The sequence below is a fragment of the Saccostrea echinata genome, unplaced genomic scaffold (assembly GCF_033153115.1).
Source record: "Saccostrea echinata isolate AGI-Se365-2 ecotype Australia unplaced genomic scaffold, CSIRO_AGI_Sech_v1 ptg000003l, whole genome shotgun sequence".
NCBI classification, from domain to species: Eukaryota; Metazoa; Mollusca; class Bivalvia; order Ostreida; family Ostreidae; genus Saccostrea; species Saccostrea echinata.
In genome coordinates, this window is record NW_026889752.1 from 12,654,978 (window position 1) to 12,680,545 (window position 25,568).

The 25,568-nt window shown below is 31.5% G+C and overlaps 1 protein-coding gene across 1 annotated transcript in view; it reads right to left on the reverse strand.

Annotated features, from left to right (window-relative positions):
• LOC133178633 (uncharacterized) overlaps positions 1-25,568 on the reverse strand; it is a 44,118-nt gene that overhangs the window by 13,305 nt on the left and 5,245 nt on the right. Inside the window, exons 3-4 of the mRNA XM_061313359.1 lie at positions 3,166-3,220; positions 682-906 (exon numbers count right to left, since the gene is read on the reverse strand). Coding sequence (XP_061169343.1) covers positions 682-906; positions 3,166-3,220 — 280 coding nt within the window. The remainder of the gene's footprint in view (positions 1-681; positions 907-3,165; positions 3,221-25,568) is intronic.

The following is a 25,568-nucleotide window of genomic DNA, read 5'->3' on the forward strand; positions in this document are numbered from 1 at the left end:
CCTCTCACTGCATACAAACTGCGTCAAATTTTACGATATGACGTCACATTGACAAGTGCATTGCGATCAGTAAATTGTTTATATATTGCTGTGTGGGATTTAACCAACGACAATAATGCATGCACTAGTTAGTATTGATGAAGTTTAAAGCTATTCAACAGTTTAAAATAGCAAATCATTTCATTTTGTGGTAATTTGAAGAACTTATATTTTTGTGTGATGTCATAGTAAGCATTTCCCTTAAAAATTAGGCCCCGCCTCCTTACTGCAGCCTTAACTGTGCTCCGAAGTAAAAAAAAAAAACAACAAAGTTCCACAGGGGACACGACGCTAATCTGAATCATCTTCAAGATAAACATGCTGTTCTTCAGCATATTGCTTATAAAAAGATTTTTCACTTTTGTTCTAATGAAGATTTTTGTTCATACCAGATTTATCATAAACTTTCTACATTATGAGGTAACCAGAATTTAATCAAAACTATAAAACTGTACACTGTTACTCTGAATATCAATATGATTACTGGAACCTTGCTGCTTTAGAGATGTTTCAAAGATATATACGTGTATTATCTAAATTATGAATATCTTAGCAGCCTTTCATCTGCAGTTTGTGGAATCCTATATATAAGTGTAACATTTTCGATTCAATACATGTGTAACAAATAAACAAAAAAATCACCCCCATGTTTCCTGTTTACAAATACGACCCGTCTGACGTAAAACTGGTCGAGTAAATCCACTGTCAACCAAGGCTGAGATTCAGTGTTGGTATGAGCGCACTCTTTGTCATCAGTCCTTACTTCTCCATTCACTGCGAGACTACCGTCACCATGTCGAAAGTCGGCATAATCAGGATCGTCAAATACAGAGCTCATAATAACAGGGCTTTTTAAGGCCAGATTGTCTAGAACAAAGTGAAGTGAGATGTCCATAAACTGAAGTACATAGCCACAAAACAATTATATCGATACTGAATGAAGAAATATTTAAAGCAATTGAATTTTCTGACTTCTGTGCTACAAGCATTTGTCATATTTAAAACATATGTTCCTTGATAAGTAGTGATTTTTTTTAAAATACAGTTTTAAGAGATTTTGAAATATTCGGCGCTCTACGCCTTCTTTTTCCACGCCCTATGAAACTACATATTCAATACTTTCTACATGTGTATCCATAATGTAACATGCATATGAAAGAAAATGATATAAAAAAGAAATGAAAACAGGGAAACATTTTCCGAGGAGAAGATTAATAGCGATTCTCTGTAACCACTTAAACTTGTTTGCCACGCATGGTCACCGATTTTGATGAAACTTTGCCCATTATTACAACTTGACACCAGAAACATATATCAAATAAAATTTCGTTGCTATGTGTCTTGGTTGCCATGGTAACAGCCAGAAAAGCTTGAAAAATTGAGATTTTCAGCTACTTTGAATCTTTATTTAGCCTTAATAAAGACTAAGAATAACAAACAAACAATTCTCACAAAAACCTGACACCTTGTTGCCACTTATGCTATAAAGGAACTATTTAGAATTTATCTCTAAGTAAGTGGTAACCATGGGTACATTTGGAATACATTTTAGATGCTGAAAAATGCAGAAAAACGCTCAATATTCACTAATGATAGATGTTAAATGATGAAACTCAATCAACAACCTAAGAAAAAACAATATAAATATTTGACCTTAAATAATTAGGTATTCTAATTTTATTATTAGTATAAATTGATATTATTAGGTATTCTAAAAATAATTTTCATGGTTGCCATGGTAACACAGTGTTACCATGCAAAATGTGTTGCTAAGATTGGGTTAATGCTACTATCGTCAGGAAAAACAACAAATTTCATGACTGGCACATATACGTCCTTAGGACCTTGCAACACCAACAACATAAGAAAAATTGGGATTAATTGTTACTTTGCAGTGTAACCATGGAAACAATGTACCAGTTGTTTAAAGTGATATTTTTTTTGCTGCCTTAGGAATTTACTTACCTTTTATTCAAGAAACATATTATTTGACGCACCTTAAATAGTACTTAAATGGTAGAACTACAGTTGAATATCATATATTGATCAAGTTTGTTGAAAAATACAACACTGTTGCTATGGTAACCAAGAAGGGATAATGTTAGATTTTGTTAATTTTATACCAATATTAAACCCTATGTGCCAGCTTTTTGCATCCAGTTAGATATTGGGTGGCAGTTGTTAGTTGTTCATAATTATCAGTCATAAAAGTTTTGGGAATCTACATACAAGGGTACGTATCCAAGGAAACAGAATATTTTTCAGATTTTTATGCATATTTTTTCGGCTTATTTCCATAGCAACGCTCTATTTAAAGAATTGAATTTGAATTTTTTGAAATGTGAAAATTAGGGTCATATGAACATCTTATGAACATCTTTAAAAATTGATTATTAGTTATATAGAAATATGCTTTTTAAAAAGATAGGATTAGATTTATACACTAAGAGAGTAAATGTAAAATATCTTCTTGGTATTAACACCATGGCAACCATTGCTAACCTATAAGAAATATCATATTTCTTCCTTGGTATATGTTACAAGGATCTTTTGTCTATTATTTGCTTGCATTTCAACCTAAATTTTTTTTTATTCTTAAGTGTATGATTATATAAAATTAGATGAGCAAAATTATTACTTTTGAATACTTTGTTTCCATAGTAACGTATTTAATAGTTGATTTACCAAACATGTTTATCATGCATTTAAGACATCAGGCCTTCAACTTTCAGAAACAATCATTGCCACTTGTTTGCTTTGCTGCAAACGTTAACTGGGGGACTCTGAACATGTTGAAAAATGCCTTTTTTCAAACTTTAAGACATGTTGCCATGGTAACCATGACACGTAGCAACCAATTTCTGCCTGATTTGAGTTTACGGTATCAAAGACTTTTATCGTAGATAGTTTGGAGAAATTCTGAGACTATGCGTGCCACAGCTCCTATATAAAAGTTCAAGTCGTTACAGAGAATGGCTCTTAACACGTTTTGAAAACATTTTATTAGAATAATAGAATTTTAATATAATATCTTGCTTAGAAAGAAATGAGTATAGAATATGTCGCTTAATTAGTCATTGTTTATTTATTGTATTTTTCTTTATTTTTCTTTCAATGTTTACTTACTGTTTTTACAGACTCCTCTAGATCGTAGAAAGAATCCCCCAGGGCAGGTTAATTCCTTTAATTATAGAAATATTTATCAAATCGTTTCGATTTTATAAAAAATATTTCTTCAATATATTCATAATGTAGAGTATTTTTGCAAACATAGATGTGTATTTTCGATACCAGGAGAATATGCATGTACGAGAGTTGACCGGTAAAATTGAGGACAGGTTGTCTGGAGTGAAAAAAAAATCATCACTGCGTTTTAACATTTTCATTTCCCTTTTGTATATTCTTCATCAATATACATAGCAAATTTCAAATCGGTATATGTTAAAATTAACAGATTATGAAAGGCTACGTTATAGTGGTATTGCCTTATTGCGCACGGATGATAACGTCAAAGTGTCAAAAACAGCATCACGTTTCCTCTTTGCTAAACAAAGTTAGATAAGCCCCACTTAAATTCGGGTATTTCATTGATGCACATACTTTAGTTTCCCTTTATTCCTCCATAAACAGTAGAGCAACCAATCTCGCACAAACATCGGATCTTCTGAAGATCTACATGTATTAGTATGTTATTGACAGTACTCTCTAGGACTGCGCAATAATATCAATATTCCGGTATATTGCGATTCGTTTACAAAAAATATCGTATTGCGACACGTTTTTGCAGTACCGATATACAGGCAAAATGACTGGGCTTTAGATTTATGAAGTAAAATATGAAATTTAAGAAGTCAGAAACGTTTTTAATTGTGCCAAACAGTACCAAAAAGTAAATGTTTCTGGTTGCATTGCACTACATCCAAACTGTAGTGAAATCAACTAGAACATTTTTGTTACAACGTATTTATAAACATTTCATACACTCTGCTTATAAATGGAGGTTAACAAAATAAGAAAAGAGCATTTTAACTGTTATAAAAATATTGCAATACATATCGCAATACAGTTCCAAATATCGCAATATATCGCAATAAGAAATTTTCATATACCCAGCCCTAGTATTCTCGCTATAATTCAACTAAATAGGTTATCTTATATCGACAATCTACAGTAACATAATCTTTCACTATTGCCAGTAGCTGTTTGTCTGAATGTTTTGTTCTACCCAGGGACTTTCGATCAAAAGGCTTCCGCTTGAAAAACTCCCATTCACTTGTATACTAAAGATATAGTGATATTTATATATTTTTTTCTTCTATAGTCATTTAAAGTCTCTTAGGGCGTCATAACTGCATCTAAAACAATCTGAACTGCTCTCCGGTGCGCCGTTACGTCATCAAACGTCGCCATTTTTCGTGTGTTGTCTATACCACTTTCCCATTTCAAATTCTCGCATTCAAGCTTAATAAAATCTTTATTTTTGTCTATATTTTATCCAAAAAATGAAGATGTGCTTAAATATGATAAATAAATATTTGTTGAAATTTCATCTTAGTGCGCCCATTATTTTTCGATAAAAACGCTTTGTCCACGATTTTACCGGTCAACCCTCGTATGTATATATATATATATATATATATATATATATATACAGTACCGACCGGACACAACCTAACACCTGAGCGAACCCAAAGCGCACCCCGGGTTCGCTTCCTGGGTTCGCTCGGGGTCCGCTGCGGGTTCGCTTTCAGAAAATTTGGGACCGCTCTGGGTGCGCTTCGGGTTCGCTCTGCGTTCGCTCGGGGTCAGCTCTGGGTCCGCTAGAGCGAACCCGGCGTTCGCTTTCCGGGTTCGCTTTACGCACTCATGCGTGAAGCGGACCCCGCTTTAATCTTGCCGCCAGTAAGCCCCGCCCCTTGTATATTCCAAATACAGTAGTGAAATCGATCATTACTGTTTTTATGGCGATCGAAACATGTACATGTAAGTGACAATATGGAGAACGTTGATAATTTTTCAAGAATTTCACCGTACATTCGACGTAGAATTATCACTTTTATTTTTCTTAACTTACAAGCTAAGTATATCTCGAAAGAAAAAAAAAAGAAGAAAAGGTGTTAAATTTATTTTCGATATATCGGATGGAGTGAAATTGATAAGAGTATCTTAATAAAAAAAAGCTTTCAAATTCATTTGTTTATATTATTCATGCGTTTTAAAATAAGTTTGAACTTCCAATTGTAATTGCAATTGCTAAATCGTAATTTAAATGTTTGAAAGACAAACAACTGAATTACGATCTTATCTATAAAATAGCTGTGACATACTGTACACGTAAAATGCTAAGTTTTCATATTTAGCAGTTTATATTTAAGCTAGGTTGTCGTCCATTACATGTATATGTAGGTCGAGATAATCACTAAAAATTCTCATACAGTGTAACATGAGTTTCGTTTTACAGATCATTTATAATTTACTTCCATGCTATAAATCATTGTTTTATAAGGCGAGTTTAACGGAAGACTTATAAAAACAACAACAATCAAAAAACCAAAACAAACAAACAAAAACTAATAGCTGGTCCACTGATAAGAATATATATATATTTTTTAAGTTGTTTTCAAATACATGTAAATGATCACTTGAATAGTTTGTGTTCCTTACTGGTTCATGATCCCCCCCCCCCGCCCCACTACATACATGTACATACTGGAGCGCCATGTTAACAAACAAAATTCTAAATGTTTAAAAATAAATAAATACAAGAAAGAAAACAAACAAAACAAGAATTCAATAACTGTAAATTCGCATGATTAAGTAGATGAAATTAAGATAATAACGCCCGATGTTTGTTGTTTTTGTTTTTGTTTTTTTTAATTTCGATGAGCCCCCCCCCCCCCCTTCCGTACTTGAATTGTTTCTATGGGCCGGTTGTAGCGATTTTAATTTCAAATAATATACAGTGTTCTCTCTCTCTCTCTCTCTCTCTCTCTGTCTCTCTCTCTCGTAAAGCTACATGTATTTTACTGATTTTCAGCATTCAGGTTGCAGCAAATTACATGCATGAACATGTACTCTTAATGCAACGTACCAAAGAACTATGACGTTTCCAAATTCAAAAATCAAAAAAAAAAGAAAAAGAAAAAGAATAATAATTGTATTTCTCATTGATAACGTGCCCAGACGAGGTACATGTAACTTAAGGGGCATCGAATGTAGAAGGAGTATATACTCAGGTATACCGTGACCGTGGAGACAGTATACATCCAGCTAGCAAGTGTCAATTAAAAAACCCACCGCAATTGCTCTTAATACCCGCAATATTTTCGAAACAGGTGGATGATTACCGATACGTGATGACCTTGGCTTCACTTTGAAACTACAATTATTAAAGTGTTGAAATTAAATAATTATGAGAATTACAAAGTTCAAATACAGGTACCTATGTAATGAAAAAATATATGTACGTTTTCGTATTAAGGTATCTTTGCAAGTTCAATTTACTAATGTTGGAATTACGTGTACTTTTCATGCACAAGTACAAAACGTACCCGTCTAGTGTATTTTTTTATGTTCATATAAAGTATTTCGAAAATTACATGTAGTACATGTAAGAGGTTCGTGAACATGTAAACCTGTATAATTATATATTTCGACGCGAAGGAAAGTGATAAGCATTTTTGCGTTATTTTTTTGTTTTTTGTTGGGTTTTTTTTGTTTGTTTGTTTTTTGTTTGTTTGTTTGTTTGTTTGTTTTTTTTTTTTTTTTGACTGACTTGCAAGTAGTTACAAAAATTCAAAAACATACAATGTAAGGTCTACATGTAGGATAATTAAAATTGACAAAATAATATTTCCCCATATACAAATATTTAAATCAAGCTATTTATTAAATTTTGGTAAAAGATTAATTAAAAAAATATCATAGTAGTTAAATGAGATTTTTTCTCCATTTTACGTATTGACATAATGCACATTTATTCTGTACAATGTACATTTAATTTTTTTTCATGATCAATTATTAAGATCGATAATTTCGAAGTTGATCTGGATAAATCAAAACGTGCATGTAAATTGAAATAATTAATAAAAAATAATTAAATTAAAGCACGCACATGTTCTTATACTAACTGTTCTTATACTAATGTTCGTATACTGTATCTTGAGATAATAAAATTCTATAATTTATCGAAGACCGTATGTTATAACCATTATTATCTTCTTTTTTCTATTATAAATGAAAGTACTCATTGTCTGATAAATTTACGCAATATATATTTATATATCAATGGATTTTAAAAACATAAAGAAAATAAATATTTAACTATACATGTAACATGCTACCTGGAAAATAAAAATATATAATGTATCAATAGATTTTAAAAATAAAAAGTAATGAAAATAGATGTGTAAATTGCATGTTGTCTGGAGAATTAAAGTATATAAATATTAAATCATGTTTAAAAATCATATTAATGATATTTTTAGACTACATTCACACGCTTTGCTTGTACAATGTTTAGATTATAAACTGGCATGTTGACTGGTCGATGCGCTGATGGTCAACGCATTTTATCACTTATCCTGATTGACAGACCTGTTCGGTATGTTGATTGGTCAAAGCGCTGATGAGTTAATCGATAATCCTGATTGACAGCTCTGTTACGCAATACCGAACGCGCGTTCGCTTTCTGGGACCGCTACTGAATTTGGGGTTCGCTTTCGGCGTTCGCTCTGGGTCCGCTCTGGGTTCGCTGCGGGTTCGCTACGGGTGCGCTCCGGGTTCGCTCAGGGTCAGCACTAGCGGACCCCAAGCGAACCCGAAGCGAACCCAGAGAGCGAACCCGGGGTGCGCTCTGGGTTCGCTTTCTGTTAGGTTGTGTCTGGTCGGTACTGTATATATATATATATATATATATATAAAAGAGTCTTTTCTTAGGAAAACGTTCTTTATTATTTGGTTTATCGTCGTCTTTGCTCACATAGCTATAGGAAAAATTAAAAAAGAAAATAAAATGAAAGAGAGGGTTTTCAAATGTATGTGACGATTACTTAATTTGACTCAAAAATAAAAAAAATAGTACTTTTTTTACGCATTCAAAGTATATAATTATAAATTATTTCAGTTATTTTTTTTTTATTCATTACCTCTCATAAATGTTCATTTACAAACTAATAGGCCGAATAAATTTGTGTAAGGTCATATTTTTGGCCCAAATTTTGTCAAAGAACGATGGCACTTTTGAATCGGATTTGGCAAGAATCTAGGCGCACTTGAAATGTGAAAATTTCATAAATGCGACACATGATCTCTAAGCATTCTATTAATAATTCCGGTTTTGTGATATATAAAACGGAAATATTTCCCGATATTGTGTTTTGATTTTCTAAAATGTGCTTTGACATATGCCTAGATAAGTTATTTGGTACAAATGTTTCCATTTATACACACTTTTTTCTTTATATTTTCCATCTCGGAGTCATCGCTCACGATTTTAAAACGTTAATTGTGTAGATTTAACTCATATAAACGAACAAATATATGTAATATACTAATAATAATGACAATAATGAAAAGGAGAGAAGATTCAGAGAACATAAAACCATAACTTCTTCCCAAAAAAAATCACATTGTGTAAATGCTGTGCTTCATTTTCGTTTAAAAATCCAGTAACTTGTGCAGCTGTGATAGCACGGTGGTGTACTCTCTTTTGTTTTGGTTCGATCCTCACTTAGGGTGTTTATTTATTTATTTCCTTGTAATCAGTCAAATCATTTGTCAATTTTATTTTACTTACTGTTTATTTTTTCGAATTTTAAAGCAAGGTTAAATTTTGATTCTTTTGTACCGAGATCCAAAACAATTTCATGCATTCCAATCCACTAGAATTTTAATACATTTGCTTTTTACTATACCCATAATTTGATAGCTGTTTATTAATTATGCAGCATTACATTTTTTTGACAAAGAATAATATAAGATGTACTTAACAATAGTTTATCCCATAGTATTTTTGTTAGGGTAGTAGTTTGGCTGGTTTCAAATAATAAATGTGAATAAAATAATTAGAACAAAATAATAAACCACTTTTTATGCCAATATTTGACATTTTACTGAAGTTAACAGGCTTGCGTATAAACACACAACCTAATTTGTCATTTTCGATATATGTTTTACATCAAGGACACGATTTTAATGCCCTTGATGTATTACTTTTACATAGCTGTAAGAAAATATCTGTGTTTTAATTGATCCGTTCAGCTACCATAATCTTAAAATCAGTTCACAGAAATAGTCATTTACTAGTATGCAATTTCTTATCACTGTGACAGAACAGCCTAAGCATAAAATTACTATTGGCTTTTCCCAAGCAATTTCACAATCTAAACAATTGTCACTTTCTTTGAAAAAAAATAACCTTACAGATGCATCTTTGTTCTTCATTCAATAGTCCGCTTTTAGATAAAAAAAAATTCCAACCAAGATTTTATTATTCGATTTTTTCTTCAAATAGTGTGTTCAATTACTTTTTTCAGTTTTCTTAAACCCCGTCACAGCGTTATCCGAGTCATTCAAAGAACATTCAATTATTCTTATAATGCTAAAGTATAAAATGCCAAAGAAATTGTGTCAAAATTTAAGCAAACAAAAATTCCCAAATTTCGCTTACTGCTTAATTAATTAATTTATTTATTCATTTATTTATTTATTGTTCTGTTACACGTTATTTATTTTCTTCCATTCAAAAATGTTAAAATATAAAATAGGCAAAATTGCTAATGCAGCACCAATATAAATAGATATTTTTCTTTTGAAAACTTGTTTATGATCTTTTTGATATATAATTATGTTACTTTAAAATATATTATTTAATTTTTAAGTGGGAGACTGCTCCTGTCGCAACCCCACGTACCACCTTCGGTAATCACCAACTTCATATCTTGGCAAAAACGATGCGAAGTGCACGTCGCGAAATTGGTTTCCGGCAAGAAAGTCCTTTATGGGTCTTGTCATGACACCATGACATTTTTCAATCCAACTGTTTTTGGTAAAGATGGCATAATTTATATACTAGTATCGATCAGGCAAATGATCAATTCACAAATAGGAATAACAAGTGATGCGTTAGCAATTTTGTCTAGTGTAAATCCATAAAAATATAGTAATCTGCTTTACATCCTTAAATGTCTTGGTACAGATATCTGTAAAATAAATTTTAATAAAAAAGAGAAATACGTTAAATTATAAACTGAGCTATCAAAAAAAAAAAAAAAAAAAAAACATTACCGGAACCACCTCAAAGTAGGCACAGCCTGGAGTGGAATACGGAAACACTTCCATTTTTCCATAGCGGAGACGACAAACATGTTGCCCCTTCAGGAAACAAATGTCAAATGCATTACAAAGAAAGTCATTGTGACAATACGGAGCACATAGATGTCCGGATCCGTTGGACAAAGTAAAATTGTTTATAACACATGCTTGAGCTGATTCTGGAACGGATCCTCGGTACGAAAAATGAGTTATTATAACTTCTGGATTCGTATTCCGAAACAAGAAGACGTACATAAATTGTACTAAACTAGGTAGTTTCATTTTATTATCCGCCAAAAATGCAAGTTTAGTTTAATTAATGTTCATAGCATTGGAATTAATAGAAGATATATTGTATAAAAAAAATCTTTTCCTGGTATCATCAATACCAAATATAGTCTCTTCCTCGACTTCTACTGATGTGAAATGACGCGACTGTTTTCTAATATAAGAGATTAAATAAAATACATGTATTGATTTTATTGATTCTGAAATCCGCTTAAACAATACAAATTTTGCTACGGTACAGCTGTAGCTTCTTTCACAGAGGAAAACCCCAATGACATTATCAGTTTGAAACTAAATTAATTAAATCCATATCCTGTAATCAAACTTTTTTTTTTTTTTTTTTTTAAATCTTTTTAAACTTTTTAGAAAAATGAATCGGATATTATGATTGGACTTTACCGTTATATATACAACAAACCAAACATATATGTATTGTCACAGTCAGATACATGGATTAAATGTAAGTACACTTATGTGTTTTGAACCCGAAGCAAACACTCCTGTACTCAGCCTTTTTTCTAACATAGATTGAGCCGTCACGGTAGCTTAGTCAGTAGAGCGCTCGCTCCGTGATCGGAAAGTCATGTGTTCGATCATGGCCGAGACTGACATAAGTTAATAAAAAAAATTGGTAGCAACTGTTCCTTCGCCAGGAGCTCGGCACTATGAAGTGAAAGTCATATATTCTTTTCACATGATCAGCTTTATGAACCGGAAAGTAAACATTTTGTTTCCCTAACATTAAAGAACATCTATTGCTCAGTTTAATCTCGATCAGTTTTTCTTGAAAATGCTGAGCAACTAAAGCGCCAGAATTCCATTAGTTCTTACGTCTACTGGTCATATCAACGTAAGGTGCATTGAAATCCTCGACGCGTGATCTATTTTTTGATATTGAATATCAAAGAGTCATCATAGTCGTCTTAATTCATAAAAAATAGAGATTTCCCATTCCCTTGGCAGGTTTTTGGAATGATACCCTAGCTTCAAATATTAGGACTGTTACCCTTTTCCTTCACGTCCGAAAAAATATTGACTTTTGTCTTTTATTTAAACAGTGAATGTTATTGATTATTTACATAACATTTCATAACATATCTCTACTCTTTATTTACCTATTACATCAACTAACATTATTCCTATAAAAGGAACGAATGAATCTTTTGGTCTTTGCACTTTTATACGAGGGGATCTGAAAAGTTCTGAGAACTGTTCGATAAAATATTAACCGTTTTACGGAATTTAATAATTTGATACCATTAAAAAGAACTGGAAAAATTGCACTTATTTCGATGTCACTTTTTTCATAATAATAAATCCGAAAATGACGTCAGAGTCTCGAATGTTTAACATACTGAAAAGTCGCATTTTTTGTCCACATGAAAAGATCGGAAAAGTGCTGTCAAAAGCTTCTTTGAAAAGATATTTCAAAGAAAATTTGTATGGAGGTAGAGTAAGACTTAAAGAATGGTACTATTTATCAGCAATTCCATATTTCATTTTATAATTGGTTTATAAGCATGGTTTATATCCGGTTATGCTATCATAGGCATTCATTTAAGATTTTTTATTTACATGACACAACTGGACTTTCGGTCTATTATAGCTCTCCATTGTATTAAACAAAACATGTTCTATATAAAAGTGAAGTGTATCAATGCAGTTTTTCACGAATGTATCTTGAGTAACAGGACTCTTACCGTTTAAGAATAAAACGTACAAAAGTCTTTCCCCGGACTTGTTTTTATGCATATTTTTTCATATTATTTCAACTTCGGCGCTCCAAAACTCATTATTGCTTTTGATTTCAACTCAAAAAAATGAATCTGAGTTACATTGCCATGTACAATCTAATTTATTTTCCATGAGTTAAAATTTGCGAATATATTAAGTTACGGTGGGGTTGCAACTTTGCCGTCGCCATTTTGGCTTTTGCGAGAAAATATGGGGCACCCTAAACTTAACTTCTCTTGAGCTTTAATTGTTCCCACAAAATTGGTTAAAACACCTGACGAATTAATGCCAGCAAATTTTATAACACTTTCCACTATTCTCCTTTGATTGCCAACTTTGTCTTTTTCTCACAGCTAGCTCTTTTTTACGCAATATTTTGAGCAAAGATTCGATAATAACATGCTATGTTTGACACATGCTTAAGCTACCTCAGAACTATAGGATCTCCAAAATAAAACACCATATGATAGACCGCAGTCTATGTAAACATTCTCCCAACTGGCATTTGTATCTGTTAGTGTGCATCCGAGTAATGAGCAAAAGTTGATTTTAAAATTTTGATTCCCTGAAATTGTGTCTCTTGTTAACGTCATTATTATAGTCAGTATTCTAAACACACGGTACTCTGACGTCATTTTTGGAGTTATTACGTCATAAAAATTACACAATATGACGTCACAATAGGTGTATATTTTTCTGGTCTTTCCAATGATTTCAAACTCAATAATTTCCACTAAACGGTTAATATTTTTTCAAACAGTTCTCATAACTTTTCAAATGCCCCTCGTAACAATCAAATTTGTAGAATCGAATCCATTTGGACATTTTCTTAATATTTAAAATCCAAAAAAGAAAATGAACTTTTTCAGTTGATTACACGATGACATTCTTTAATGTTTAGAGAGGTACATTCTCATTACGTTCAGAGTATTGCAAATTAATTACGATTATTTACGATTATTTACATGTGTACATGTCTCTCTCTCCAAGGAAAATGCTTAATTGCGTTTGAGACATTTTGGTTTTTCAAAGTGACATCAAAGAGTCTTGGTAGAGATAGTGTGTATCATATATAGCACTTCCCTCGCTAATCTAAGCCATGCACAGAACTTTTTGTGTTCTGTGCAAACTAAGGCAATTCATGATTTTTCCCCCGAATGATCGAAAACTAATAATGAAAAACGAAAGACCACATTTGATGTTCATAACTAATGTCTGGATATTGGCATTGGCAAAAAAACATAACGATGTAATTTCCTTTCTTATATAATTGTTTTAGAGTGTTTCAGTCTAAATTTCATAACATCAAATATCCAGGGACTCACGTCTTGAAATGTGAATTGTTAATGTCGTAGACGTATTTTTACCCTTTGAACTGTAAAACTTGTTTACTGCAAAGTGCAATTTTTGTTTTATTAATAATTCAGATTTAAATCGTGTGTCCATTATAATGAGCCCGTTCTTAATTTCCCATTGCCTTTTATCACCTTATAAAATAGCTTTCACCTTCACGCAAAATTATCCCTTCCTTTTCGTCTGTTTATAGTCAAATGTGATGGAAGAATTTGTCAATGTACATGGTTTCTGTTGTCCCCATTTCCTATCTATATAAACATATTTGGGGTTATAGTTAGCATTTTGAAGAGTTAAAATAGACATTCCTTGTTATGAGTTTTGATTAATGGTCTACAATATAGATGTCTTATGATTCCTTGCGGGTAATTAAATATTGAGCATCATATCAAATAGCTATAGCTACTACTTTTTGTTTTATAAAGTATGGAAGTTAAAATAAAGCATGTATCATTGTTATCATACTGATTTGTTTTATGCATTCTTCCACTAGATATAAAAAGTAAAAACTGACAAATTCATAGCAATCATTCTACTAGTAATTTCTTCATTCATGGCATTTCTGTCTGAAAAGAACCGCATGCATTGGTCTGTTATTGATTTTACATTGGGCAACTTTATATTGGATATATTCTATACGGAAGTGATAGATAGGCTTGAATTAAAACGTTTAATTATGTATGATAATATAGCAGACTGAACTGTAGGATTCAATGTACAGTTTTGAGAAAGTGTTGTAATTTTAAATTGATTTTACTCTAGAGATGCATTTATTGAACATTAAACCTTTTATGGACATTTTTTCTGCAAGAGAACAAATCGAATCAGCGAAAGAAAAAATGTTTGACATCCTAGTTAGGCAGGATTATTGTAAATGTAACGCAATAAAAATAAAAAAAAAATATTTTTCTATCGTTTATGTAATTATCGTTTTTGTTCCTCATTACTGTTTGAATATAAGAATCAGAAGAAAAAAAAATCCACTACTTATGATTGGAAAATACATTAGAAAAATCTATCTTGGGGTTCATTTTACTTTTATACTTTGATGTTTAATTACACTGGGTACTTTTTAATATATCTTCCTTCTTGCTCATTCAGGCACTAGCGTTTTCTATGAATGTGTGGATATCATATACAACCTTCCAGAAACTCATCTTCCGATTCCAAAAATACATTGGTGTACTTGATGAATCAAAGGAAGCTTGCATAGCTAGTTTTGCATTTTTTTCCCTTTAAAAATCACTTTATTTGAGCTATGGGCCATTATCCACTCATCAAGTACTAATAATTAAGCAAGGCAATTATTTGCGCTGCAAGGTGTGATCTTGGACATGACAAATATGGTAACTATGGTATCGATAAAACAATTCTTCGATGTATGAATCACATATATGTACCTATAATCGATGATTTCTACACTTGAAAATCATTTACATCAGCACTGAAAAGCTGCGCTTGGGTCATATGTTGAGTCATACCTATAAAGCCATCAGCTTTGTTGAATAGATACTAGTTGATGCACATCAACTCATCTACGTCACTGTAAAGGGATTTCCCATCATTGGGTTAAAGCACAATCTGTTGTTTATGCTTAAAGTGTTTAATTTGTATAATTTGTCAAAATACAAATAAATGTCTTAGATAAAAATGTGTTTTGTGTACCATAATCGTGAAAGGTTACATTGATTTTCTTCCAAAAATATGTATTAATCCGCTCAAGATTACAAATACAAGAAAAATCGTTCAACCAATTTTATATACAACTTATGAAAGACATGTCGTTGATATCAATTTATAGCATAAAGCATTTTAAATAAGCTGTCTTTAAGTCATAAACATATTTATTGATTGAAAAAAAGACTAGTTATTTCTACTTTCTTACGTAAAAAATTACAGTATTAGCTTAGCGCTTGAATCGATTATATATAATTACTGTAGGACTAAAAAGTACTGTAAGACTTTAAGCCCTGTTAGATGTACCGGTATGCATCGTAGTATAAAAATGGATAAGCTTGACTTTTATGTTTAATGGACATTTATAATTGACGGAATGGGCATAGGAATTGGATCGCGTCGGTTCGGGTTTTTTTTTTCGTATTATTTTTTTTTTATATTTAATAAAAATGAAAGGGAAACAGTTTCGAAAGATTTTAAGAAAATATTGAAGTGGTTATCTATTAAAATATACCCAAAAAAGGTAATTTTTTCACAAATTAATACTGAATAGATATCATACTGAAAATGGAAAGTTCATGTCAAATTGGGATACAATTCAAATTATCTTTGCCCTTTAAAAAGCAGATATGGAGTCATTAAAATAATGACCTTTTCCCTTCTGCATCAACTCGTGTCACTACTTTCAGTTCTTTGATTAATAATAGAGTTGATTATTACTAAATCTTTGTGCGCTATTTGACCACATACATTATACATGATATATGTTATTGACGGTAAACAAAACACAAAGCATTTTTTACTATTGTTGTCCTAAAATAATGTCTCGACATATCATATTCTGGTCTCTAATGATTGATTCTTCATTTGCAAATAGGTGAAAAATCCAAGCCTTAATTTCTTTTAATTATCTGAAATTTGCATTGAATTTAAGGGACAGATATAAGTAATATTAATAAAGGATGACTGTGTTGTGCATAGATCTATTGGGCATCATAATAGAACGTTTCATCATCAAAGAACTTATAAAAAACATCATTTTTATTCCATTTCTTAAAGTTTTTTTAAAGATTTGCATTACTTAAATACTTTATACTAAAGAGAGATTTTTTCAAGACTACATATCTGCTTATCGATCACTGTTCATTATCTTCACCATTTTCAATTATCTAGCAGAAAGAGAATTTGAAATTCTCTCTCTCTCTCTCTCTCTCTCTCTCTCTCTCAAATTTGACGCGGTCTGTCGAACGAGAATCGAACCCGGGCATCTCGATCCTCAATTCTACCACTAGGCTACCGTTACCAGCTGTCATGCTGGTTATAAAACAAAGATCTAATGTGGAGATATAATTGTATATCATATTTGTCTTTTACGTCAGGTGATGGATCCTGTTACTCTTAGTATTCGGTTTATTAATCCTATCGATACAAGTTTGATTCAAAAAGAAGATAGTGGCACTGTACAAAAATTAAATGATAACACTCACTACCTCATTTAAGGCATGGGTAAGTATTTCCTAAGTAGAAAATTTAAAGGTTAATCAGAGTTCCTTAAAATTTATATTTCTGTAAACTTTAAACCGTATTAAACATCCTCAGTACTGCGCTAAAAATACTAATCTGAGCTGGAATTTGTATTTTACACGTATGTCACTACTACTATGTTGATATCAATGTGTGTTTTTTTTTCTTTTTCTTTTTGTCTAGAAGTTCATTTTAGATATTTTTTTCATAAAGCATAACTCAAAATTGCAAAGAAAACTGGAGTTCAGTCTGCATCTTACTGAGCAACGGTACAAATAACTTGACCTTCTTGTACTCAAATTGTAAATTTTAGTTGAATCAGTTAAACTGTATCATATTTTACCAGCTGTAATCATGGCAATAATCTTTTTGTATGCAAAGTTGTTTGAATAAATTTATAATTGAAAAGATGCTGTAAATCAATGCTCATAAATTGATTTTGCCCTAGTGAAATACCATTTTGGGTGTATAAAAGTAAAAAAAAAAGACATTTAAATATTTTCTTGCATCAGACTTTTTTATGAAGATAGTACTGATCAAATGTAATGCATTTTTAAAAAAATGAATATAAATTTTGAAATGGGTGTCAAAATATGCGATATGCAAAGTAAATTTTAGCTTTATGTGTTTAATTTACCTTGGAAAATTATGTTTATTAAATGTAATAAAATTTAAAACAGGAATGTTACTTGAAAACTATATTGAATTATTGTACCATATAAATAACGAAATAAAATTTGCTGAGTAATAGGACTAAAAGTTAAAAAAATATTGAATATAATAGAGATGTGTAGATTTTGAGTATTTTTGTTTTTCTAAATATTCTTCCTTCACAAGAAATATGCTATGTTTTTCCAATCGATTTTGTGATCTTTTTTGTCAATTGAATATTGTATAATTATCATTTATTATTTATGTTTAATTCGATAATGTTTTTTGTCCAAACCTTTTTTTTTCAAAAACTGATAAGTGACACAACTTTATAAAACGTGAGTAAATCTTAAATCTTTTTATGCAATTAGAATAAATTTTCCTTAAAGTGTACGCGGATGAAATAAATAGTTGATCACATGCTCAAAACTGTCACAGAATAATTTGAACTTTAAAGTATAAATTAGGCGTCAAGCTGAAATCAAACTTAATTTTGTCACGTCTGCTGGCCAGCTATGTTGCAAATTATCCTTTTAATCCTGCCTATGACTTATCCAGCATTTTGCCAAAAGTGTTCAAGGTAATCTTATGATAAGTTAAATTTCATTATTCTGATTAAATATATAAGAAATAATACATGCAAAATCACTTTTGTTTTAACTTTATCAAAGAAATATAAAAAGCATTTTCTTTGGAATAGAACCTCAGGATACGATTGAAAAATTCTCTTTCTCTCTGAGATGTAAAGCTTAAGGATCACCATCCGACTGTTCAGTCAAATAAAATTTAGCTTTATTTTTCTAAAAGAGATTTAATAATAACTAAAGTGAACAAAATTTAAGATATCATGCATGCAATTTTCAAAAGAAATTTAATTTTTACTTGTCAATACTACAAAGGAAAATAGTTATCCCAGTAAATTATATGTCGACGGATTTTTTCTTTATTACTCGATTATGACAAGGAGCACACGGCGGGTGTGACCGGTCGGCAGGGGATGCTTACTCCTCCATGGCACCTGATCCCACCTCTGATGTTTAAGAGGTCCGTGTTTGCTCTGCTCCAAAATCTATATTGTTTAATGGACTTTTGAGCATTGATATTGTTCGTTATCTCCATACATTTCATCTGTCTTGTCAGAGGATAAATTAAACTTGATAGATTCCATCATTTATGTTGTAAATAAGCATTCTTTGAAAAATATGGCAAATAGCACTATTTTTTTTTTTAAAATCTTGATACAAAATTTAGTCCATTTTCTCTCATATTTATTTTTCTACAAATCTTCAGTCCAGATAGTAGAATTGTCTGTTGTGCAGATTACATATGGAACAACGAAACCAAGGAATGTGTCGGTAAGTAAGGGGAAAGTTATTGAAAATGCATTTGTTCCGAGAAATTTATTCGACAACTTTCATAGAAGCATTGATTAAGATATTAAGAAAGCTAAATAAAACTCGCCTGAACGGGTTTTTCTTTTAGTAACCCTCTTCAATGACATATCAAACAACAGGGTTTTCTAAGACTTGCCACAAAAGATATGGGACCATTTGTTCAAGAAAGTTAAAGGTCAAATGGTTAGTGATTCTAAAGTTTTATAAAAAGTCTCGGGAAAGAAGTAAAAAAAATATGTTAAATGTAATGGGAAAAACAAATTTCTCAGTTCAGAGTTCAGTAATATCCCTACATACTGTTTATATAGCAGGTGGTCCATCGTTTTATCAGTGCAACTAATAGATTTAAAATATGAAAATATTTAAATTTATCTATGTTTTCTATCTCTTAACTAGAATATCTATTGATGTCACAAAGTGTGAACTCTATCAAGCAAGGGAACTACTAGTTTAATTAAACAGATGATGAAAATTATGAAAAGGAAACAGTTCAATATAGGTCTATCAAACTTGTTTTCGTACCCTAACTTTTTATCTGTATTTACATTTTGTACATGCTTTTGCTACAAAACGTTACAAACGGACCAACACTAACTAAGATGTAACCCTCTAGGTATCGACCGTCACAGTAGCTCGGTCGGTAGAGCCTTCGCTCCGGAATCGGAAGATGGTGTGTTCGAATCACGGGCTGCGACTGACCTAAGTCGATAAAAAATAGGCAGCAACTGTTCCTTCGCCAAGCGCTCGGCAATTTGAAGTGAAAGTTGCGGGTCCTTCGGATGAGACCTTAAAAACCGAGGCCCCGTGTCATGATAGGCGTTGGCACAATAAAGGTCCCTTTATCTTTTTTTACGAAAAATTCTAGAACGGGACGGACGTAAAACAACATAAAATCAATCAATCTGGGTATCGCTTGAAATAGCATTTGCATGTAATAAAAAAATTAATTTATAAAAAAAAATACTTATCGTTTCAACCCTCTAATAAATTATGTAGTCATACATAATTTTTACATAAACAGAGTGTCCAGTCGGATATCATGGAATAAAGTGTGAAACGCTTTGTCCGCCACCAAGTTACGGGAGATTGTGCCAAAATGAGTGTATCTGTGACAATTCTAGTAGATGCGATCCTATTATTGGATGTAAACCTACAAGTAAGTGCTTTAAGTATTTTATTGCTGTTGTTGATGCTTTGTGTGTGTGTGTGTGTGTGTGTGTGTGTGTGTGTGTGTGTGTGAGTGAGGGTGTGTGTGTGTATGTGTGTGTGTGTTGTATACTTTTATTTAAAATAAAGGCTCATGAAAAAATTACTTGAAAAAACAAATCATTTGAAGCTGATTGTGTGCACACAGAAAGAACCTAAGAACAAGTCTTCATAATATTCAGTAAATACTCAAAAATGCCATCATTAGGTCAGGAATAGATATTTTCTCTTTAAGGTTTTAAATTAATATGCAGTTTGTATTTGAAATATCATTGCAGGCAAAAGAGCAAAAGACCAAACTGATCAAACACAATTGATCCTGGCATTTCTGACTGTATTTGCTGCCGTCATTTTACTAAGTTTGATATTTTTGCTGCGGAAATTTTGCAATCGAAATGAAAGATCCCAATCTTCAACCCTACAGGCAGGGATAGACAAGGATAAATCTGGAACAGAGGAAATCGTTAACAATGCAACGACAGGCATACAATCTTCCATAGTCGACCAATCATCGCAGAGCGATTTATATGAAAGAATAGATATATCCAAGGTTGATTATTGATTATGTTCATACACTTGTTATTATGCTAAATGTAATAACAACACAGGATGTAATAAACTGAGATTATTACATTTTGCGTTATTAAATTTTACATTTTAACGAAAAAATGTAATAATACGATTTTTGGATCATTACATTTTGCGTTGATCACGTTGCAAATTGTAATAACGCACTTTTTAATTGTTAAATTTTTCGTAATTTTTGTGTTGAGGACAACGCAAAATGTATTAAAATAGAATATAATAACTCAAAATATAGTATTTTTTTTAATATTGTGTTCAACGCAAAACATCACAAAATTGATTTAAACATAATATAATAAAATATGAATAGGTATTGTGCTGAAATGGATTGGTCGGTTAAGGGTATGAAATGCATTTAGAGTCCTTTATGTAATTTTCCTTTCTGTACGTACAGGTTTATTAAAATCTAGACATTTTGATATCATAGACAACTGCTTCTCAAATAAAAACGGAACTCGGAAATTTTCACATCTTGTGATTGGTCATCAGCAAAATTACTTCGTTAAAAACCACTCTGATTGTGCACACACCCTGAAGTTGATATTAAAAGGGTGCTGGAGTTCTTCATTGACATCGTTTATGTAGTCTTCGGAGACCAAGTTTTCCAGCAAACTGTTGGAATTCCGATGGGGCAATAATTGTGCTCCTTTATCAGCTATTTAAAATATTTTAGGGGATGTCTTTAATTTTTCAACATTACGTCAATAAATAATTACGATACGATATTTGACTCGCTGTCAACATATATAGTTTTAGAGGTGTGGTTCAAATGTTAAGACATGCGAATCATCATGCGTTTAGTCCAGCGATGATCTACAGGAGAAAACTGACAATGCAAAGGAGACGATGGACCTTAATTAAGGTGAATCCATAATTGTTTGACTTACTGTATTGTAAACCCGAATTGGTACTATCGTGCGCAATTTATGCCCCCTCTCTTTTTTTTCCCTAAATTGTTTTTAAGATTTCGATGTACCAGTAATATTCTTCTCAAATGATTTTTTTAAAAGGCTGCTTTGAAAATATTGGTAAAAAACTGGTTAAGTGTTTAAGAATTGTGTAGAGATGCATGTAATCTCTTTACTTCGGTATTATCTTGAAAATATGAATATATGTTGAAATGCTTTGGTAAAATATAGAAATTTATTTCTAAATTAAGGATTATCTCACTCATGCATAACTCTGATCCCTCGACTATTTGGCTTCAGTCTTTGGCACCCCCTTTTTCAGATATTTTTATTTATTTAAATATTTTGGATTTCCAACGTTTCGGCATTACTGAAGAGACCAGATTTGTTGAAATGCGCATCTGGTGCATCAAACTGGTACCGAATAAGACTTACATCTAATTCATTCATTATCCTTTTTTTTTTTTTTTTTTTTTTTTTTTTTTTTTTTTCTTTGTCTTATATATAGCTGAATATTACTTCATCTGGAGCTGATTTTGCCACTGCGGGGTCAAACTGTACCCATACTTTAAGTAGCGCTGCTGAAAAAAATAATGGCTTGACAATGGCTTTTTTTTTCTTTTTGCCTATAAGTATGTTTTATGTGAGTTAGTTAAATAAAGTATAAAGTTGGAAAAAAAATCTTCCTTCAGTAATTAACCCGAGTATGGCTTCTCCTTAAGAGTTAATAAGCTGAAAGTGTTGAAAATAAAAATCTGATAGACTTCTTTAATGTAAGTTTCATTTAGGCTAAAAAAAAAATTGCTATGGCGGAAGCAGAAAAATTTGGATAGTTATTGTGAAATTATCAATATAGTAAAATGGCTCATAGAGAACCCTGTTAAAATATGTCTTAATCGAACCAAGCGATTTTCAATCAAGCATTTTGCTTGCGTGATAATTAAATGCATAAACGCCTTCGACGACAGGAGATAGGACCTTTTTATGCGAGAAATATAACCATTTTTCACAATTATAATTATTTAAATATTTTAATACTGGGCTTATGTCATTTTAATTTCCACCAAAAAAAACAAGCAAAGACATCAGTGCCAACTAATACAATCTCTTCTCTTCGATTCTTAGAGAAAAAAAACCCACTCCTTTCTATTTGTAGAGGATAAATGTGTTCATTCCTACTGCATGCCACCATAAATTCTTATAACATATTACAGGATAGTAGAATTGTCGTCTAAATTCACTTCGCCTGTATTGTTTTCCTTCTTGCATCATGTGCATCACGTGGCACATGTTATCGGTACAAACTTGACTGCAGAAACATGTACACAATATATCAGATTGGACATGTTTTATGATTAAAGTAGCGCGGATTTACCCCTCACATAAATGTAAGAGAAAGTATTCCCTGAAAATATTTCATATTGTGAATATGAGAATGTTTGTCTAAAACAGAAAAATTATCAACTTGGAAATGGTGAGGCAATTTTTAGTAAAAAAAAAATCCTTTATATGCATATGAAACGATTCTAAAACTACACACAATGCACATCTATATAAATAAAAAAACTGTGATACAATTCTACAATATTCAAGCAGAAAGTTTATGTGATGCAAGTTTAACAAAACGGTTTTACACTATGTCAGTTTATATGTAAACCCCATTTTGACTGTATCAAAATGGGGAAGAAATCATTTATTAGCGTTTATATTTACAGTAGTATAAATGTAGCCAGCCAAAGTTTGATATGTGCGCCAATTAGGCAAAGCTTCTGGGGCCGCCTTGAGGCCACCAGTGGATCTAAGCCAAAGTTCTGTTAAGGGTAATTCATAAGAACAGTATGTATGAGTTTTAGACTGCATTTGGTTGAATGTGCTGCAAAATTAGAAAAGAAATCATGCTTATGATACTAAATAGATTAAATATTAAATAAATACGTTATGAATCTTGTTAATGTTTAGGTTGGTAATGAACAATATCAAGTAGAATCGATAGAATTTTCACTAACGTATACACATTGCCTATCTGTAAACATTTGTATCCATTATATTTCAAAAGTGGAACACTACTGAAAAGTTTAACCCTGTATGATAGTTCTTGTAATAAATCTTAACTAATTAAGAACATATGATGTACAATTCCTATCGTGTACCAACTTAATCAACAGGCGGACCCATGCATTTGACGTTGGTAGGAAAAGGGGGATTAGATTGCGAGAAATCTGAGCTCGCTGGGTTATCAGAGGACGGAACCACCTAGAGAATCTTATTTTGGCACAAAAATATCAATAATATTTTTAATACATCGACATACAAAAGTAAGAACAAAATCTGAATTTTCAAAGAAGGACTAAAATATCTTGATTCATTTTAAGGGAGCCGACTGGGGTTTTATTGTGTGAAAACCACTATAGAGAAACTTTTTAAATTTATACCATATGTACCTTACATTGACTTCGGTATACATGCCAAGTTTAGTGAAAATCTACCGTCTGGTTATTTTTAGGGACCATCTCAAAATACAGGTACATTTACTATAGGATTATATAGGAAAATACAATTTTTTCGCACTTCGGATCAAATTATACAAATGCTACTACAGACTTTTTGCTCAAATTATATTATTTGATAGGTAATACTATATTGAACATTTTGTGCAAGAAACACAAAATTCTACCGTCTGGTCTTCAGAGGGGGCATCTCAAAATGTCAAAATTCATGATATTTTCCTGTTTTTATGGAGTACAACAAAACATGACAGATACCATAGATTTACAATAAAAAATAATAAAAATTATTGTTAGATTCTCAATTTCCTATGTTAAAAATTTCAAGAGCATGTATTTTATACTTTTTTATTTTATGGCATGATTAATGACCCTGCTTAAAGAATTTCGGTTATTCCTAACGTCAAAAACACACTATTACGACGTCTATCTACCCATCATTTGAAAAATCGTTTAAAAAATCAGTAATTTAAAAACTTAATTGGATTTAAATTTGTTAATTTTTATAAATTGTGTAAAAGAAGTTGATTTAAAAGTGTAAATACGCTTTTTTTTACTATGCTGCGCGAAGTATTGCGCAATGAAAACCCCAGTCGGTCCCCTTTTAAAATGAACTTTGATGATGAAAAAGTTGATACTTGTCTAAAACATTGTAAGTTTATAAAAAGGAAGGAAAGAAAGTGCCTCTAAGATAGGGCTGTGGAAGCAATGGAAAAGAAAAAATCTGAAAATATCAAAAATGCTGCTTATTCTTTATTTTATCGGTTTCCTATATAATTTTTTTTAGAAATTTGTTCAAACTTTGAGTCCAATGACATAAAGTAAAATGTGAAGTAAGTGAAATGTGCCATCTAACAAACAAAAACAGATTTATGTATGTGCATGCATGCTAAATAAGTACATGAATATCAGATCAAAATACCCAGTAGTATATAGGCTATATATCTACAGATATTTGTACCTCTGGATACCTTAAATTTTAAGGGAGTAATGTTGCATCTTCATTTCGCGAAGTATTTACTGGCAAATGAAGTGTATGCCTGGTTGTTTTGGCGTCAATACGCCACTGAGCTACGTTACTACAACTACATGTACGTATATCTTTTTGCTCATTAACAACATTGTATCATTAAATAATTCATATAAGAGTTCTTCTATTAATGAAAAGTTTGAAGCCGGCAAGAAAATTTTCTTTCGTGTATAAATACATGTAATACATAATTAACCGATTGCATATTTTCTTCTTAGAAAATATAAATTCTCGGACAGTCCTACAAATTTTTGCATGCAAATTTTTCTTCATATTTTTTTTGATTCTACGACCTAGGGACCTGTCTGATCTCCAAGGCCAATACTTTTCTTTGATTATTACAAGGTGTTCTGTTTTCGTA